General features: G+C 26.5%; 1 protein-coding gene across 3 annotated transcripts; it reads right to left on the bottom strand.

The window, feature by feature from the left end:
* Positions 1–1992: 1992 nt before the first annotated feature.
* Positions 1993–21611, bottom strand: LOC107168841 (uncharacterized). Of its 3 annotated transcripts, none has more exons than XM_089216890.1 (7): positions 21357–21611; positions 19980–20157; positions 19750–19845; positions 15536–15687; positions 11276–11375; positions 6748–7025; positions 1993–2225 (listed from the first exon to the last, which is right to left on the bottom strand). In XM_089216890.1, the coding sequence occupies exons 2-7, from the start codon at positions 19992–19994 to the stop codon at positions 2222–2224; spliced, it is 645 nt and encodes a 214-aa protein (XP_089073016.1). In that variant the 5' UTR covers positions 19995–20157; positions 21357–21611; the 3' UTR covers positions 1993–2221. The 3 variants fall into 3 exon arrangements, with proteins under 3 accessions (XP_089073016.1, XP_089073015.1, XP_089073014.1); XM_089216889.1 differs by lacking the exon at positions 1993–2225 and adding an exon at positions 4107–4415 and having other exon boundaries at positions 19992–20157; positions 21357–21609; XM_089216888.1 differs by lacking the exon at positions 1993–2225 and adding an exon at positions 4107–4415 and having other exon boundaries at positions 21357–21609.
* Between the last annotated feature and the right edge of the window lie 807 nt (positions 21612–22418).

A 22418-nucleotide genomic window follows, 5' to 3' on the forward strand; every position in this document is an offset into this window, starting at 1 on the left:
ATATTACCATTGTATATCTACGAATATACGGTTATTTTTTTCATTTATTAAATTTCAATTGTTTCAACAAAATCATTGTTTATACAATTTTTAAAATTTTTTTTTTATATATATATTCTTCAATAAATTACATAATTAGGTAGGCATAATAGAGCAATACAATTATTTTAATTTAGCAAAATGTACTTAAATTATGAGTTGTTTTATTAGGCCATTGTTCTGATAATACCGATGAAGATACTGATGAAGATGATGATATAATGATTCTGGAGGTACCTAGCGGCTAGCAAGCCATCTTGTAGGAGACGTGACTTTAGTCTGCGCACGGTTCTTGGTCTTTTTCCCAATTTTTAAGTGAAGGGCTCCTTCTATTGTTTTTAGTTTCGAATTAGGTTAAAATTAGACGTTTATTATCTATAAAAACGTTTTCATTTCCCCAACCCCAGAACAAAATTATTATCGCAGGCTCAAAATACATTAAATCAGCGAATGCCTATACAGACAATTGTATATATTATTTAAAATATAGACTTGGTTATTACGTAAGTAGGTACCTACAATAACAAACTGTCGACACTCCATATTATAGCGATCGATTCTTTATTAGACGAAACAGTTAAAATGTACCTACTAAAAGACCGGCCCAATAGTGACTTGTAATGTTGTACTGTATAGAAAACTCATTTATTAGTCACTAATATATCTATATAGTATACATATAATACAGTGGTCGTCGCTTATTAGACTCACTTTGGAACTAGTTCATTTGAATCCAATATAATAACCGAATGACTCAATAAATCGAAAGAACCATAAATTTTAAATATACACTTGTTTACTTAAAAAAGATTTCAGTTTTTATATAATTAAATATATGGTCATAAAAATAATGTACCTATGTGTAATAAATAATAATCATCAGTGGCGCCCAGACAGGTTAGCAAGGAATGCAACTGCATGTGTTCTCGAGGGGGGTGGGTGTGTACTACTGCAGGTTTCACAGGGAAATTAAAAATGTATAACATAAACTATTAGTCTATACTAATTGATTTCTTTGAATTACAGTGAATAATAAGTGAAAATATTTGTTATAAATAAAAAATTGGGTGGGTGGGTGGCTAACTTTTTTTAACTGCATGTGCTCTTAAAATACCTCTGTGCGCCACTGGTATGTAATAATGTATTTGATAGACAAAAATGTGTTTGATTAAAATTAAAGATGTAAAATATTGTAATATGCTTGGTACCCAATTAATTTTTAATTAAAATCCATCCAGAGTTCATTGGTTCACAATGACCACACTAACTTGTGTGTGAGTCCTAATAGACTTATTTTTTGCTGTATGTTAGTAGATATACGTGCAAATCGGATCATCGGAACCAGTCGTTTTGATTCTATAATAGGAGAATTATAACAGTGAGTCCAATAAACGGCGACTATTGTATCTAAATAAATGTGAAAACAACAATTGTTAATGCCAATGATCTTGAGATTGAATTAAATACCATATATATATATATTATATGTATCGTTTCTTGTAGTACATAGACCGTATAGACCAAGATACTTGGCCACCCTAAATTTGTGTACCTAGTAGAGTTATATACTTATATCAGCTATTTATATTTTATTATCTATTTTTAATTATACTATATATTTATTTGTAGGTATATTCTATGTGTTTATCGTGTTTTATTTTTGCCTCAGTTTAAGTTTTACTCAAGTATAAATTGTAATGACTATATTTGTATTATTTCAGTATAACCTAGATATTATTGCGTGTGAGGTGTGACACACGCCGTGTGTACAGAAATATTGTAGAGATACTTCATCAAGCTCCGTAGTAATCCACATAAATTATATCATGTAGATTCAGAGACTATGGAGAGTAAAAAATCATAAAGATTTTTAGATATTGGGATTAAATAATAATTGTATGGACAATTTTCAAAATCTACTGATTTGCATTTTTCAGTATCAATAAATACCTATTCAGTAACAAGTTTAGTATATTCGAGTAGGTATTCTTATAAAGTTATAATAAATGTCTAATAAGTGATAACTCCTAATAAATTATGATAATATACTATTTATACTAATATGTATAAAACTATAAAAGTATGATTACATACTCCAATACGAGGAAATAGAATTATCTGAGCCCTGATGCAAATTATTGCATTTATCTTCACACTTTTTTTAATAGACAGTTCGTTCCCCTTATCTGAAAATAAATATAAGGGCGTTATTTAAGAATACACGATTTTAAATAGCCTTTGCACATAAACGATTAATGCTAAAATTTTATATTTAAATATTGTCGTAGCCATTATTCAAACGATTGGCGATTATAATATTAGTAAAGATACTAGAATAATACATATATCTATAACACAGCTTAAATGACGATAATTATTTACTCGAAAACATGCAACTATATTAAGATTTCGTTCACATGTTTAGAACTGGAAAAAAAATAAAGTCCACCTATTTTAGACTTATGAAATAAATAAGCATGCAGTGTAAGGTTACTTCGGTGTTTTGGCAAGCTCACAGGCAAAAAAATAAATAGCTTAATACCGGAAACGGAACTTACAAATAATGTGCTTGCAATAATATTTTGATTGAACATAAAAATATGATTAACCAATAATTTTGAGTATTTGTTTTCTTTAAAGTCTAAATAGTAACCAAGTTGTAAATTAAAATCTTTAGATGTGTTCAAATTAAAAACATTATTGATTGGAAAGTGATTCTTGGCGAGATTATTTTTATAATATTTTACAAAAATAATAAAATTTAAAAAAAACCTAAATTTATAAATTTTTAAAATGAAAATATAATCGAATATACTAAAACACGAGGTATTATTTCTCTAAAGAGTTAAATTCGCATGACCATTTACTTTAGAATTGAGGACATTGAAAGCTGTATTTAGCTTTGTCAGCACATCATACTGAATATTTAACAATTTTATTTTAGTAAAGTTTTAAGCCAAATTCCAATTAAATGATGTATTTTCTTAATACTTATGAACGCTTTTGCCTTTATATCCATAGCCTATTTACAGTATATTATATAGGAGCGTAACTATCTTTCGCCTAAGTGACCTTTGACTGTCATCAGTTTACCAACATAAAATGATCGTTTTCTGTCAAAAATTATTTAAATATTTAATTTCAGCAAAAAAATATTAATTTTTTGAGAACCTTATAAGATTTCATTTTAATGAACTTAAACTAATCATAATATGGTAATGATATCGATACCTATAATACGCTCCACGTCTCACCCAGTCACCCAAAATAGTATAGGTATATATATAGGTAGTCCTTATGACTCCATAATATATCAAGATCACTTTTTTAATGTCGAAATAATATAAAGAATATAGATAGATTTTATACACTCGGCCACGTGCCATTTTATATAGGTATATATAAAGTATACATTTAGATAAATTAATATTCTTTTTAAATTAGCATGATCTGCCACACTGTTACTGGTGATTTTTCCAATATTTTCAGACGTTTTAGTAAAATCGCAAACAATTGTCAACACAGTTGAATAATTAATTCAAATATCAATTTAAGCAAATCCTAGCTAATGTTGTTGCACTATCAACTGACCAATGACTGAAGCTTTCAATAGTAACACGTTCGATAACAGGTTTCGGTCGCAGTATTATTAATTATTACAATATCTGAAGTATGTTAAAATTATTTTCTTTTAATTTAACATAAACACGTATTATACGTAAATGCACTAGGTATTCGTAATTTTAAGATATTTATAAAACATTAACATTTTATTGGCATTATTCATTTTTATCTATAATATGTTGTGTATCCACATGTGTGGCGCCGGTGTATAAACGTTATGTAGATGTAAATATTAAACTGAAAAATAATTAGATGTCTAGATATACCTACCATAACAATGTCTAATAGTAAATAGTAATAGACGTATAGTAGATATACAGGTAAATTATAATCTGCATATTTTGAAATCAATTATATCTTTCATTAATCAGTTATATATCATTATTCAACCTGTAAAACAAGATTATGTTATTGAATTTCAAATAATATTTAACACATATAAGTTGTTCGTTTAAAAAAGAGAATAATATTTTCAAAATAATAAAAAAAAATTATAACATTATAAAATGTATTTTTCCCGATCAGCTATACGAGTAGTGTAAAAAAATAAACAAACATAGTGCGTGATTCACTCTTCACTCATATCAATTTTAAAAATCATTTCCTGTAATAAAAGTAAGTGTTTATATTATGCAGCTATATGTTTTGGTTGCCATGAAATGCCATCTTTGGTGAACAACAGTCTGTCGGCGATTTTCTGGCCAATTGCTTCGTAAAATTCAATCACGTCGGGCACGAGTTTATAAGCAACACTGTAATTAAAATATATATATATATATATATATTATATAAATATTACGTCAATATTCTTTAAATATTAGTTATTCCTATCAATTTTATTTCTAGTGTTTAACAACATAATATAGCAAAAACTTAAATACAATTATTTGATTTTATTTTTTGCACAGTACCTACCTATATTATATAATTATAAAAATAATTTCAGTTATCACTCTATGAATGATATTTTGGATATATTATACCTACTGATCGTTGTCAATGGCTGTGACTTGTGAGTTAATAGTGAGTATAATAATCAGTCTTATTAAGTATTCGAATACTTGTATTAAAATACTTTTTAAAGTATTTTTTGGTATTCTAAATACAATATTTTTTAAGTATTCTGAATACTTTTTAAAAATATTTTTAACATAATATAAAAACTTTTATTTAAATACCACATGGTTCGTTTTATTAATTATTTTTGACAACATGCAATTTGACGTCAATAAAAATAATATTAAACCGGCTTAATCTGTAAATCTTAACTCCAAAAATATAATTTCATATTTAATAATATGATGAGCATGGAGTATCAAAGATACATTTTTAACTTATTGACAAGGCTATATAATTATTAAATTAAATATATAAAAAAAGCAATATATTAATGAAATTAATAACAGAAAACATTTTGTATAGAAAAAGTAGGTAATTTTAAGGTTTAAAATTTTAAAAATGCAACACCCAATTTTATACGGGTTCGTCGGGTTCTGTATTGGATTTTTTTTAAATAATTCATATTAGCGGTTAATACCACTTTTTATTTATTTTTTGGTAATTTAATTTTAACAATAAGAATAAGATACCTGAACATGTATTTACATCTAAATAGTCAGACATGTTATTTTTTTTCGAATTGTTAAAATCTATGTTAAGTAGTAACATAATATAGGTACCTATACTGATAAACATATATGTTATATGTATAGTACCTATATCATTTTTAAAAAATACTTGTATTTGTTTTCAAATACTTAGTAATTATTTGTAAAATACAATTTTATAATAGTATTTTAAAAGTATTTTTAATACTATCTTATTTTAATACTTTTTCAAAAGTATTTTTTACAAGACTGATAATAATAATGTAAAATGAATCAATAATCACCGTGATAAATTTTCATCTACCAGTTCTGAATTTATGAATTTACTTGTAGAACTACAGCGAATTATTTATTCAATGCGTTTGTATTGTTTTTAGCGCAAAACTTGAGTATCTATGACTTTATCTACAACTTACTATATAATAGGTTTGTAAAACAAATAAAATCTATATTATAAGATTCATAATATAGTTAGTTATGTAAATATACTCTTTAATCAACTTTGTTGACCATTAGCTAATAACAATCTACTGCAGTTTACTATCGAGAACTTTTTTAAGAATATTTTGTTATAGCTAGTTGTGGTGGTGGTGAGGAGGCTGTAACAATATTTAGGAACATGACCAGTCCTTTCGACTTTTATGCATTAAGCTCGTCTAACCATTTTATTACCTTATTAAACGTAAACACACTGCAGTGAGTAAATCAAGTCTGTATATAGTATAGTGCATATTATTTACTATGAATTATGCAATAATCGAATATAGAGGTCCAAAAATAATTTTGATATTAACGACAAAGGACTAGTGTGTTTCTAAAAATACGTGTGTATAGTAGGTACCTAGTAGATATAATAGATTATCCTGCATTATAATTTATAATATTATGCGTGTCTTAGATATACTGTGTTCATGCTAATTAAATATTAATTATTAGATATATCCGTATAGGTATTAATGTATTATAATTTATAGGTAGGTATATATTACGTACACATCTGAAGTGGCGACTAGCAGAGTTAATGCTTATAGCTTGACACAGCTTGAGTATTATATCAAAACAGAATCATTAAACCATATATAGAGGTGTTATAATTTTTGTATAGGCTATAGAGTATAGACAAATCACGTTTTAATACACAAGCATATTATTAATAGTATAATATACTAGTGTAATATACTACATAATATAATTCATTAATTTAAACAATTGGAAATTGTGTCATACTGTAAAATATGTGCCCAAATATATATAATGATTGATAAATGCCAACTACAATTTAATTATTGGAATTTCCCATTACACAATCATCATGTTTCAATGTTTGAACTTCATTTTCACGCAATCTGCTCTATAAATATTATGGTCAATCTATGCTCAGAATTATGCACCCATGATGTATCCTATCATTAAATACTCTATACGTATAAATAGGAACTTATAGTAGATATATTTTAAACATATGATTGATACTTACACGTGGTCGGGCTTAGGAAGTTGAACATTATACTTGGATACTTTGTCGAACAATTGATCGTGGTCGCGCTTTAGTTGATCCCACTCTACCACCTTTCCTTGTTCACAGACTTGCGCACGGATCTTACAAAACAGCGGTTCAATGTCGTACAGCTCTTTCATGTTCTCTGTGGTCAGCTTTTTGACGGTGCCTTCGATACGCACTTGCCTGGTCTGGGGCAAGTTGTCAGATGTATGGTCCAACCACAAAAACACCATGGAAGCTTGAGGATTTTCCGCCTATATGCATATAATTATCTACATTATAACTTAATTAGGTACACAATATTAAAAAATAAATCTTGGAATTGACTTAAAAATAAACATGTTAAAATTGATATTATAATATAAATTATCATTAAATACCTATTTTTTATATAATGCGAGCATACTGGTATACCTACATATATAATAATATCTAAAAGAATTCAAGACTTATTTATGAACAACGTTTCTGCTGACACTATCTAACTTTTACAATTATTTTTATGAAGTTATCGAAGTGCCTATCCGAGGGTCTCTCTATATTTACCTCCCCTCCCAAAATTTTTTTGACAATAGTAGGTCAGGCATCGTATTTTGTTTTTACTTTTTCAACGAAACTTCTGAATGATTTCACGATTTATCTCAAACAGTGTTTTCCCAAATATTTCGCCTTCGAATGTCGTATAACATCGCTCAATGCTCTCATTTTCGGCCAGGAGAAGGTTTTTTTTTAAAAGAAATTATTCAGTAGGTATTATAAAGGTCGTTTAAGTGAAGGCAAAAATTTTCACGTGATTCTTTAGTTCTTTACTATAACCAAGATCAAAACCATTAATCTCGAGCTTTACAAAAAGGGACCGCAGGTCATAGGCTGAAGCCCCTTAATCTGACCGATAAATAAATTATAAAAGGTTATTATATTATTGGTAATAATTATAATAAATAAATATACTACGAAATTAAACAATAATACTCTAACACTTTAAAAATGATAAACATTCATTACTAAGAAGTAAGAAATCATTTTTAATATATTATAGTAGGTAGATATAAGGTATACCTAATAATACCTATTTAACATTTTTATTAAGTATCAATGTACCTATTATATATGTAACTTATATTATACATTTATACAACATAATATTATATTATATTTATGTTACAAACTATTTTATACTTGTAGAATGTAGGTAAGTACCTAATACAATTATTTAATTCTTCTTAGAGTTTAAATGTTATACTTTGTAACCTATAACCATGTAAGCAGTAAGTTAAAGCCATAGTTTTTATTTCCGGGTAAATATTGTAAGTCGTATAACTTATCGTACCTACTGGCTACTATTCCTAAATTGTATGCAATTGTATATGTATTTTCTAAAAATAGTTTGAAACTTAAGGTCATGTTATATAATATGAGCTATATCGTGACATTATATAAAATACATTTTAATATAAGTTAAAGTAGGTACTAAATATAGTATTAATATTTAATAACAGTGTATATGTATAGTGTATTATTATAACAAAATGGTTAAACTAAAGCCTTTAGTTAGTTTAACATATACAATTGCATAAAGTTTAGGTATAGTAGCCAGTAGGTACGATAAGTTATACGACTTACAATATTATTTACCCGGAAATAAAAACTATAGCTTTAACTTACTGCTTACATGGTTATAGGTTACAAAGTATAACATTTATACTCTAAGAAGAATTAAATAATTGTATTACTTACCTACATTCTACAAGTATAAAATAGTTTGTAACATAAATATAATATTATATTATGTTGTATAAATGTATAATATAAGTTACATATCATAATATCATCCAGCTCAACCCAAATTAATGATGTATCCAACTACTAATGGTCGTCGTTTTAGTATAAAATATTATCAATTATATGAATGGTTGGAATATTCAATTTCCTTAGATGCGCTTTATTGTTTTGTTTGCCGACATTTTGCTGCCAGTATTACTGCACCAGGTGAAGTTTTTGGAAAATTAAGTTTTGTTGATTATGGTGCTACCTGTAATAAATGGAAAGATTTTAAAGAAACTCTAAATAAACACGAGAGAAATAAAAGGCACATCATTTCCATGCAACGTTGGATTGATTATAGACTAGTTCAAAATAAAAATGAATTATCTGTATCAAACCAAATAATACATGTTCGACAAAATAATATAAATGAGAATCGTCAACATATATTATTTTTTCTCAAAGTAGCATTATATTTAGCTAAACAAGGGTTAACATTTCGAGGAAAAAATGAATCAAGAAATTCCAAAAATAGGGGTAATTGTTTAGAACTTTTGGATGTGTTTTGTGATGCAAATATGAAAGAAAGACTTGCATCAAGGTATGGCCATTACACAAGTCCGGAATATCAAAATGACTTAATTTCATCTATAACTAAATGTACTAGACAAAAATTTTTAAACAACACTTTGCAAGATCTCTATAATTTTTTATGAATGGACAAACTATGTATGAGTTATTTGTTAAAGCACAACAGGCAAAAGGATTACCCGTATTACACCTAGAAATATTAGTTGAAACTAGATGGGCTTACTGGTTTGGATCAATTAGTAAAATAAATTTGCGGTATACAGAAATTATTGAAGTACTTACTATACTTAGCAAAAATGATAACCAAAAGGCAAGAGCGCTAGGAATTTTAAAAGAAATGAATACACTGTCATTTATTAAAATATCACATGCTATGGAATCACTTCTTAGAGCCATTAACTGTGCATCAAAGGCCCTCCAAGACTGTTCTATTATTTTACCAGTCGCCATTGATTTAATTAAATCTACAAAACGACAGCTTTATAATATGCGCAATGATGAATTTTGGGATGATGTTACAAAAAAAGCAAAAACTATTGCTGTTCAAAATGGTATCAACATAAATAAAAAAAAGAATCCAAAAAAGACATGTTTGAATAAGAATCTATTAGAATTTTATGTTGAAACTACAGTTGGTCAAAGTTTTAAGAACAAAATTTCAGAGTTGAGTAAAGACTTGAAAATAATTTTTTTTTTCAGCAGTTGGCAGGTATGTACCTACAACTAAAATAATCTAAAACATCAAGGATTGAATTTGTTTATATACCTATATATATTGGTTTTTCTTTTTGTAAATTTGTAAATGAATTAGATAAATGCTTCAATGATACAAATAACAGCATTATTTTAACTAGCAAAGTAGCAACATTTTCCTTTCCTCCAGCCCTGAATATTTTAATTTTAAATATCCATTTCAAATGTCAATTTTTACTAAATTACAAGCACTTTAATATTAACACTATCAAGCTAAAAGCTGAATTTCTGAGTGCTAGAGAATTACTTTCGGGTGATTCAAATACCAAACATGATCTATATTCCATTTCAAAAATATTACTCCAATTACCTCAATATGTTACTCTGAAACATTAAAAATAATAACCATTCTTATGACCTTAACAGTTTCCACCGCTTCTAATGAACGCTTTTTTTCATCACTTAAGCAAATTAAATCATATTTAAGATTAACTATGGGTGATGATCGTCTCAATGATTTATTGTTTGTTGGCGTTGAAAGTGATGAGGCCTCAACAATTAATTTAGATGAAGCACTTCACATTTTTGCTAGTATGAAGAATTGTCGCTATACCCACTTATAAGCTAAGCAATGCACAACTATAATACTTTTATAAATAGTTATTTCTTTAAATTTTAATAGTAATAAAGAACAAAGAAATATTTTAGTCTTTAATTCTTTTTTTTTTTTTTTTTATTTGCTTATGCTTATTGCTTTTTTAAATTTAAGTATTATAATTTTTTTATGTTATAATTCAAATAAGGTATATTTAGTGAAACAGTGCCACAGTTGTGGTACTTTAATCTTTAATGCATATTTTATTGGGAAACTATTATTAGTATTATACAAATATTATTAATTATTTGGTTTTCAGAATAAACTACCTACATTGAAGATTATAATAATATGTTGATGTGAGTTAAGATTAGGTATTTATGTTTTATTAAGTAGTATGTTAACAAAAGCGGCTACAGTTTGTGTTATATAAATTATTAAGTATAAAAATAATAATTGAAATAAAAATTGGGCTAGCTAGCGAGCGGAGCAAACGCCTTTTTTATATATAATTAAAAGTGTTAAATTTATAGGACCAGTCATTATTATGCCCTACCCTATCAAATATTGAAATGACGCCCCTGACTAAAGGTAAGTATTAGGTTAAGTAACTATATAATAGATACGTTATACTTACTATTATACGTTTGCCTGACAAAATTATTTCATACATTCATTATTTTTATTTTAGTTAAAAACTGTCACGTAAATCTTGTTCTTATAACACTATACTTATTATGCTATAATATACTCTACCTACATTGTAATAAACTTAGGTGGTTTTTATTAACCTATCGATTTGTTAATGCTGCAACTACGTGTTTGGTGTATATTAAAATATTATATCTGGTGTTAAATTACCAAATCCTTTGATTTTCTACTTCTTCCATCAGTCATCATCACAAATCCGTCTTCATCCAAGCGCCGTAATATTAAACTACGACAAGATACCTTTCCGGTGCTGAAACCATAAAAAAAAAATTATTATTGCTCATTGTAAGACAGCGTACTTCGTATTAAAATACTACACTAAAATATATTTATAACAGCTAAACAGAAATTATTTTCAATCTTGATTAAAATTTCAAACTGAATTAATCATAACTTAACCATGTTATTAGTTTATTACGGTATAAAAATATCATTATTCTAGAGGAAAATCATGAATGGCCTATTTAAAAGGGGGAAAATTAATTATTAAGCATAAATGCATAGTAGTATCATCAGTATAGTTAAACTTATAAATCTGTTTTAATAATTATTAGAATTTAGTAACAGATTCTATTACAATTATTATGTCTACACACAACAAAACTGTAGGTACTACACAATCATTTAAGTATTCAAACTAAGTTTATTACAAATTTAATTTTCAACTTGCACTAAACTCTCAACTTGAAGTCAGTAATATGAGATTATACTCTAGATCATCTTTACTCTATAATGGGTAAGTTTTACATTTTTAGGTCTTAGGTAAATTTAAAAAAAGAAATTTTGCTGGTTAACAAATACGGACACTTAATATAATTTTATACTAAAAACATTAAACATATAGCAATGTAGATACTTGCAAATAAATACATAATATATATACATCGCTTGTGCAGGCCATGGAAAAATGTATGTAGGTATGTATAGCCGTATAGGTACGGATACCCATAATAATCATAATTTATGGTATTGTTACATTTAACTGAGTGATTTAATTAAATTCCATTTAATAATATGCAATATTCTTTATTCATTATTATGACTCATTTCTATTCAATTTTCGTTTACATTCATTACACTACACAAAAATATGACTTAATTATTATTTAACTATTTAATAATACACACATTGGTACGTAAGTATAGTTTAATCTGTTTTAGTTTTTGCAATAGTTGTGTAAAACAAACTAGATTTTATTTTAATTATTCATATCAAGTATCTGCTTGACTAAGAGAAAGTAAAAGTGCTAAATACTCTTATTTTTAAATCACAATAGGCACAATATTATTCTAGTGTGCATCTAATCGAAGATGAGAGAATGGTAAACATTATTATGCTAATCGACATTTTTCAAACATTATTTTCATGGTTGCTAATATTTTTTTCTTGTTGTTAAAGAAACTATACTACAGTACTACCTAATAAAATAGATTTCTAGACATTTTTTTTTCAATTTATTGTATTCAACCAAAATTAATTGAATACTAGAAATGCCTATTTTAACTTCAAATAAAGTTTCGGTTGGAAGAGCATGTTATAGTTTGGTTTAGTAAAATAACAATTTTTTTTCACATCTTAATATGTAAAAAAAATCTGAATCCACGAAAAATCACTTAATACAGTTATTTTGAACTTTTTGAAAAATTTAAAATTTAAAAAGCGGGAAAGTGGATATCGCTCTGCTGTATAGTTGTAGGTTACAAGTGGGATACTGTAATGAATGGAATTAAATTTGAATCCAATGATATTATATCGTTGTATACGAAAAACGATTTTGAGCGGAGACGCGCAGTTTATCTGTCTAGGATATATTATAGATTATTATTACTTATTATTAAAATATTTGACTTTCCGGTGGACATTTTTTTTGATAAAGGTAGACAAACTTATGAGGAATCTTGAATTAAATTTTCAAATTACTACCAAGACGCCAGGAAGTAATTTTAAACAGATTACGGATAGGTCATACATGGGTGACCCATAAACACCTTATGAACAGATCAGATCCTGACCAATGTCAAACTTGCGGTGAAACTTCCACGGTTGAACATCTAATATGCCACTCCCGTAAATTCACCGACATCAGAAACAAGCTCAACATAGAAGACAATCTGGAAGAAGCTCCAAGTCCCCAGCCAAGCAACATTGAAAAATTAATCAGTTATTTAAAACAAACTAAACTATATCAAATTATTTAACCTAGATATATCTCAATCCTTATTTGTTCATACTATTACCTTTGTTTTGTATATATTATTGTTAATGACTCATTCTTGTGAAAGAAAATATTAATGTTAAAGTCCAATAACCTTTGTTGTTGAGGCTCATTTAAAATAAAAAAAATAAAAAAATTTCAAATCTTAGATTTAAAAAGAAAATTTGTATGAATTTCTATCTAAGATATTTTGAACATTGCCGTAATTTTTACGTATTTAGTCAAAATTTGAACTTTAACTGCTTTTAAAAAAAAATCGTGACCGTGTAATTTTAATATTTTAACTGCTATTGAAACAATATGTTGGAAGCCTTATACTAAACTTTGAAGTTTTTGGACCTAACCAATAACATTTTATTGACATTAATAGAAAAAAAAAACTAAAAAAGCTGAAAAATTAAAATGTCAGTAAACTACTAAAAACTAATCAAAATATTTTGAAAATCTTATCAAATATATAAAATGCCAATATAAACATTCAGTGAAAATTTCAAGTATTTGCGGTCATTTGGTTTTAGAGTTACACCAAAATAAGAAAATCGCTAAATAAGAAATTTAGTGAAAATCCAATGTTGTAAAGATTAAAATTTCAAACGCTCATAAAAACTTAATTTGACTTTCTGGTGGATATTTGTTTTATGATAAAGGTTGACAAACTTGAGAAATCTTGTAGAAAATTTTTTATGAATTTTTAGCTTAAAAATTAAAATAATTTGTGAATTTTCGTGATTTTTACGTATTTTGTCAAAATTTAAACTTTGAATGCTTATTATAAAAATTGTGACTATGTATTTCTTTTATTTTTCAACTGCTATTGTAACAATATGTTGGGAGCCTTATATTAACCTTGTATAAGCCTTTTCTACCCAACAAATACATTTTTATGGATATTAATTTAAAAAAAAAACTAATAATGATCAAAACTTACATATGCCTATAAATAGGTCTACTAAGTAAAAAAATTTGAAAATTGCATGGCGGATAGAATATACTTGTATAAACGTTTGTTGAAAATTTCATCTATCTATGGTCGTTTGTTTTAAATTTACATCAAAAACCAAAGTCGATTTTGTCAAAAACTGATTGTGCGTAAAATTTCCCGTTTTTCTCGTAATTTATATTCACTTTCTGATCTAACAAGGTACTGAAGTCAAAAATCGAAGCACTTTTACAGTTTTACTGCCTCTAAACGTGATGACTGCAGACACACAAAAACACATACGCATCATGGTAAAATCAATACATTCCTCGCTCCACTCAGAATTTAAAATAATATAAATTTGTTTTTAAATTGCATATAACTTCAATCAATATTTTTAGAATAACAAGATAAAATAGATGACCAAAAAATAAACTTTTGAGATATCTATAATAGGTACCTGAAACGGAGATCGTTGTTCAAAAAAACAAATTGTATAGTTCAAGAGAGGTTAACATTTTACATATGACTATACATTTATGTAAAATTACTAAAATTTACGTAACTAAAAAGCAGATATTGAACATTAGGTAAATTTAATTTCCCAGTGCTACTGTGCTCATTTGTTTTGTAAATTAGCCAATTTCTAAAATTAGCATTTTTAAATTTAGGTATACTACTGGAACAAACTTAACAAATCATATTTAAATCCATTTATTAAAAGATCAAATACAAAAACTTATACATTAACTTAACATTACGTTATAAGTTGAGTTTCCTTCATGTTATATAGCCTGCGTATACGATGAGATTATAGTTATTATAGTTGTGTTTATGTCTTTTGGCAATTGTTACGGGTTTTTATTAAATGAAAATAGTAACGAGTGATAATTGATGGGTAATAAAGGTAACTAATAATTAAATCAATATGACAATAAACTACTTATTTTCTTCGTTCTAATAATAGTTATGCTGCATATTTTGAAAGTATGTTATGATATTTTTCAAAAGTTTTTTTAACAAAAATAACATTGCCGTAGTGCCGTGATGCCATACTATCTCAAATCTCAATATTTAATAATAAAACTTTACTCTATCCTAAAATATTATAGTGAAGTGTTAGGTACCAGCGATAATAAGGCTGTTCAAACACCGGTGATTTAAGTTACAATCGTGCTGTTTTTAATACATTTTATATATTGTATATTCTGTTTTTTTAATCTATAAAGAGTATAAAGTATAAACTGAATAATATAATATATTATGGCATCTTACTTGGAAACAGTGGCCAAGCTAAATGCTTTAGCAGAAGTCATGGTTGCGTTAGCTGCCATGTGTTCGTTGTACCATTTGCTAAAAATGTCAATAGGATTTTTTGAAAATGTATTTATTTTATGCAGACCACTATGTTCATGTAAAGATTCGACCTGTAAACAAATATTTACAATATTATGTTGTAACATAGATATAATATATTGTACAATTCCTGTACACATATATAAAGTATATACATATATGTATAGCTTATATCATATATGCTTTATATCTATGTTCCTATATATTATATACTCATATTGGTTGTACCAACGCAATTATCATATTACGTTTATGATCACATATAATAATATTATTATTATTATTAATACAGTACAGGTATGAAAATAAGTTGGCTTCCTTATTTACTATGGTTGCATATTATTTATTTTATTTCATTAAGAAAAGTGTCTTTTATGATAAATTATTTTAAACAGATTCTTCATATTGAATTTATATTTTTAATCTACTTAGATTTTTAAATCGACTAAATTGAGAAATTGTGGAATTAATATTACTTATCCCTATATAATATTATATGAACTTAATTCTCGGTAATTTTATATCTAGCCGGTTTAGTTTTTAATTTTACAGTTAAAGTACTTTTAGAGTAATATATTGTGTAAACTTTAAAAGGTAGATGTTTATTTTTATTTTTGTTACTCGTATTTTTAATAGTAGTACATATTTTAGGTTTTAGAAACATACAATTTTAAACTAGGACAGAATTTAAATGGTTTAATTTAGGAAAAAAGTTTAAAATTACATATTAATCAATACTACTACTGAAGATAGGTACGTATGGTTTTTCACAACCAAATAATTTTATTACCTATATGAATTTTGAAAAAAAAAATACAGTACGAAGTATTTTACAATTTCAACACATTAATAATCATCATGACTATTAACAATTATCTAACCAAATACTTATTTAAAAAAAAATGCAAAACAACATTATAGAACAAAATAATAAAATTAGTTGTCTGTTGTAAATGTTTCGGTTATAGTAATTTTATATTTTAATGAATAATCGATGATCTTCCATTAAAACGATAGAGAATATACAAAAAATAAACTCAGTTGTCGAGGAAAACAAATTATTATTAATGAAGGTAAATATTTTACCTGCTATTTAATACTTATAGTGATATAGACGAGATCCATATTTAGTAAAATATGCATTAAAGATCGTGACAGAAAGTTTTCACATTCATAATAGCTCTATGATTTATTCATTCCTTATTTTTTAACCATTTAATTATATTTGAATAGTTGTATTATGGTATATTATATTATAATATAATAATATGTATATTATTGTAAAAAATGGTAGCTTATGATATATTTTTGTTGTTACCTACGTTACTGTATATTATATTCGAGTAATTCCCCTAGATACAGATAGGGTGTACCCCGAGGATTTACCCATTGAGATAATTAATATATCATTAATCTGTTTTTTTTATTAGACTCGCGTCATATACAAGTGCTATAATATGTATTTTTTTAATTTAATCAAATTTTTTGGTAAAAAAGTTAAAAAAAAAATTTTTTTATTTTTTTTTAAATAAAGATACCTATTTTATAATTTTTTTGTTTATAGATAAAATTACAAAAAAACTGGTTTTTGAAAGGGCGGTGAGTCCCCCTTTACGGCTAATGGGTATATCCTCACGGGACACCATGTTTATTTATATTGTAATAACTGAATTTAAATGTTAATATTATTAAGTAATAAGTAGATACCTTATATAGAGATACCTCTATATTATATTCCTATATTTATATTTTAATTAATATTTATTAACCATAGGTACTGTACTTGTTATGTAAATATATAATTATAATACATAATATTATACATTTATGAGTATGTATAATTTTTAACTCAACATTTATCTCGATATTTTAAATGTTATAAAATAATACAAGGTAAAATAACAGTTTATACTGTTTATAGACTATATAATAGTATACTGCATACTATATAACATATAGTTAATATTGCATGTATGTTATAAAAATACTACTTAATATCTACTTATTAATAGGTAGGTATAGACAGGTAGTAATAGTTGTCCTTGTTTTATTATAGACTATTATAGTGTATATTATACTATGTTTAGACTATACAGGATAAACATATCAAAATTTTTTTTAAGGAAACTTGTTTTTCATTTTAATTAAATTAAAAGAAAAGTAATAAAATAAGTATTATTATTATACATTAAGCTTACATAATACTAACTTCATTGTTCGACTTTTAATATTCCCAGCTACCAAAAAATATCGATTGAATTACACGCCCATACTTAAAATATGTCTAACTGGCAACTGCCTTACTGACCCAATTTATGAATTATAGCGATCGAGAATAAAATGTTTCATTAGACACTTTATCGGTTGGTATAAAATATTTTTAACATTTGACAAGGAGAGTTCACCAATGTTTTGTCCGATTTCAGCTTGTAGCTTGAATCGTGTTCCCAGTTCACAAATCATTGTTTAGATTACGTGTTTCCAGTATAAGCATTTAAATCCATGACACTATAAAAAATTACCACTTTTTTATATAATGAGATGAAAATTTGTACCGAAATAACAAAAAGTCAAAACCCAGTTATATATTTTATAGCAATGATTTAAAGACAACAATATTTACCAATAAGTTGTTTAATTACGAGTAAATATATACTAATACGAAATAAACAGAAAAATACAACCGAGTAATTAATGAATTAAAATGATACCATAAATCTATGACGTACCTAATACCTATCTACTATACTTATATAATACCTGCAAGTGTTTTTCGGGTGAAAACGTATTTACCGACTAGCTATATTGTATTAGATACCTTATTTAATATTAAACTATTTGGAAATAGATCTACCTATTATCAACCATATACTACAGTACCTTGATAAAAGTAGGTAATAATATATTTTATATAAATACTTAACCTTATACTATAATATACACATATTTCTAACGTAAAAGTATACCGTTATATACTACTATATTATATTGCCTTTAACTGGAATCTCAGAAAATAAAATAATTTGAATAGACTTTAATATTATGGTGGATATATATAACCTAAGAAAGATTTAAGAATATTTAGAATGGGCATTAAAGAAAATACCGACAAGTAGAGAGATGTGCGTGTGATTGTAATGCAATGATAGCCATTATCACGATGGAGGACTTGAGTTCAAAGTAAGCTGCAGTAATGACTTATTTGCATATAAATACATTCAATTTAATTTTATAATATATAGTCCTGTACTATTAGAATTTATATTAGATAAAATATACACGGAACTGTTATCTACTTTAAACAATATTTTGTATAAAATGGTATTATGACGTATATTGTTTATAGCTATTATTTACTAAAAAAGTATATTCCAATAAGCAAAAGTCCATATATTTGTCAATGGGGACTAACCTTTTTTCATAATTGTGGAGGATTCAACTCTACACAACTAACTGAATATTTAGCGGATATTCCCCCTTAGCCCCCCAGCGATTTGTGCCTATGTATATTTAGTATATACCTATATATCACACACAAAACAAACATTGGAACATATTTTTTATAACTGCGAACAATAAATATTTTTGATAATTAAAAAAAAAGAGTTATATATTTACTATTTACTTTTCAATATGTTAATAATATATACTTAAATAATAAACAAACTTCAAAATTCAAATAGTTAATAATTACAAAATTACCAAAACATGATCAAAACCCAATCCTAATAGCATTACACTAGGTAATATTTAGACACGTTTTTCACGAGACCTGAAAAAACTTGCTATTAGCACTGATGACTGATTAAAATAAATTGTTAGAAGTTAACTGTAATTACCTATACGTATAATTTTATTTATTCAGTAGGTATAATATGTTTTGTCAGTGGTAATTTTATTTTAGAAAATTATAGAAAATCTGAAAATGTAATGAACACTTTTATAGTTTTATATATAAGGTACCTATAATATTATCAATTTTTACATACTTATATATGCCATTAAATTATGTTTAAATTTAAATGTATAAGTTCATAAACACTATTAAAAAAACATCCACTTAAAGTCAGATATTCTGTTAACATAAAATTATATTCAATAATCTACATTTTATCAGTTTAATATAATCTTACTTCGGCTTGTCGTAAAGACGAAAGGTTTCGGGTGTTTAGCGTTGCATTTGACGTGGCCAAACGGCTTACGAAAGAAGGCAATAACTTTACATTCAACTAGAACACGTAAAAAAAATTATTGAAAAATTATTAAAGTTCATACATTTTGCAACATCTCATTAGTCATTATTTAATAAGTAGCAAATAAGTAACAAAGGCCTGCATAATAATAATAAAGCCACGGTACCTACTTTATAGCTTACCATAGTAATGAATCGTATTTTTCTTGTATATAATCAAAGTAGGTATAGTCTTTAAAAATTTGATTTATTTTAAGGCTTTGTAGAAGTTGAAACGTCTACACACGCCGTTGTCGTCACTACAGTACTTAAATACTCGAATGTGGTGATATATAACTGTAATGGGCACCTGGTAAAATATATAATCAATATACTTATGTATAATCTAATTGAATTAAAATCTAGTTCAGTATTTTTTAAATGAAAATATATTCATATATGTGACAAGGTAGATTGTATTCCTGTACACCACCAGTTTGTTTGGCTTCTCCAGTAAAAAAATATATATTATTATGTAATTTATTCCATGTCATGTTAGAAGGCTATTGTTTTTTTACCTTCTTTAAAGCCTATATAATCGCGAATGTCGAAATCGGTATGTCATGCATTAAGATCAACCGTTAATATGATACCAATATTATACATAATGCGCACACACACAACAATTTGGGTTTATTACATAACTGTTCAAGTTGAAAATGTTTGTGTTCTATTTTATATAATATTAATTTAATAATAATGTACTAGACTATTATTAATTGTATTTGCTATAAAATATGTACAGCACATTATTTTGGTCCAGACGAATATCTTTGTACAATATGTTTGTAGTACGTAGGGTTGCCTATGCCCTACTAGCTATTACAAATAAAATAAGACTTTTAACATACCTACCTATATTATTATCTTTCTTTAACCATTCACGCTTTTTAATCTAATTTGATATTGTACTATTTCTATTGTATTTGTAACTTGTATTTACTGTATTTGTATATTGTAATTCGTAATTGTAATTTTAATTGTAATTGTTGAAACTAATTGTATCCACAAAGTTTGAATAAAATAAAACATACCTAATATTTCTAAACTAATTTCTTAATACCAATATACCTAAGTTCTACGTCCCATAGTCCTACTATGTATGTACGTAAAACCTTGTAGGTAATTATACATTAATTCCCAATAATCTTCGTGTACCTATATCATCTATGTACGCATGTTGAATGTCAATGTCAAATACGTGTTTTCTGGAATTTCTAAGTGGAAAACTGAAATTAAAATATTTATTATATACCTACATGTTTTAATATTATGGACGTTGTACATTTTTTTTTCATTAAACGGATATAATAATAATGAAAATATTGTTCAAGTCCAACGCCGAATAGACAAGGTATCTATCGCCCTACCGAGTAATAGTTTTCTACTGGCCCTAAAAGGCCTATTTTAAATTGAACATTTCTAAATTGACCTATTGATTTGACGCACCGCACCGAGTCAAAAAAATGTTTTTAAATTTGTATTATTTATAATTGCCCAAACACTTACGACCAGACTTTTTTTGAGCGGCCCACTGATTTTTTTTCGATAGCTCACCACTTCAATTCGCGAGCCTGTTCAAGTCCTATATCTATAATCACCACGACTGATATTACGACAGCTATATGTCTTTAGTGTTACTTTATTTTATGCTGTTACCGCGGTCAATGATGTAAACTATAGATAATAACATAAATGCCTAACAAAGTAACATTAACTCCTATATCATTTAGTAGACGATATCATCAACGCCTAGGCATCAACTGACAACATATTATTATAGGCGATGTTGAGTATTTTAATAACACATTTAATTAGGTACTACTATAACCATAGATAATAAAGTAATGGACGGGCCATGTAATTGTTCGATTATGTTGTGACCTTAGAGACCTTGTGTTACCAATATGGCAATATGGTTAAAAATGTAGCACTGGTTTCCGAACATGGTATTACGGTCTCATCACTTATCATGAATGTTTTGATTAATTTAAATTATTAAAAAAATAAAAATATTTAAATATTTTTTTAAATTATTAAAATATATAGGTATCTATATGGCTGATTCTTACATTGTCCGGTTAATTGTCCGTTAACGGTTAACCGACAATTAGTGGGATTTTTACCAGCAGAATTCCGCCGGTTAAGTGATGTCCGTTAACTTCAACTGGACATTGTAAGAACCGGCCTATAAGTATTTAAATATAAGATTGTATCAAGAGTCAAAAAAATAAATTAAATGATAAAATAACAATTAGGTCCAAGTGCACTAATCTTGTGCTACTTCAAAACTAATGAATTAAATGTGTTTTTATATAATATATATTTGTTTATTTAAAGTTGTGATTTTTTATAATATTTGACAAGATTTAGATTATACATAATTAATAACAGACTATAACAAAATATTATTATTTATCATTATGATTTAAGAATTACCTACTGATCCACATTGTTAACCACTGTCTAACCGTTGTGGTTAACATAAGTTCTCTTCCGTAACAGCACGCTCTGTGTATAGGGATGGCCCATCCATTATTTATTATCTATATGACTATAACTTGGAAATTA

This window comes from Diuraphis noxia, unplaced genomic scaffold, assembly GCF_037042655.1.
Source record: "Diuraphis noxia isolate RWA-SAM2 unplaced genomic scaffold, SU_Dnox_SAM2 contig0001, whole genome shotgun sequence".
NCBI classification, from domain to species: Eukaryota; Metazoa; Arthropoda; class Insecta; order Hemiptera; family Aphididae; genus Diuraphis; species Diuraphis noxia.

Coding starts and splice junctions, on each gene's coding strand:
- LOC107168841 (XM_089216888.1), bottom strand. Junction 11,376..15,535: donor AGCTTGGCCACTGTTTCCAA/GTAAGATGCCAT, acceptor TTATGGTTTCAG/CACCGGAAAGGTATCTTGTC. Junction 4,416..6,747: donor CTTCCTAAGCCCGACCACGT/GTAAGTATCAAT, acceptor TTTTAATTACAG/TGTTGCTTATAAACTCGTGC.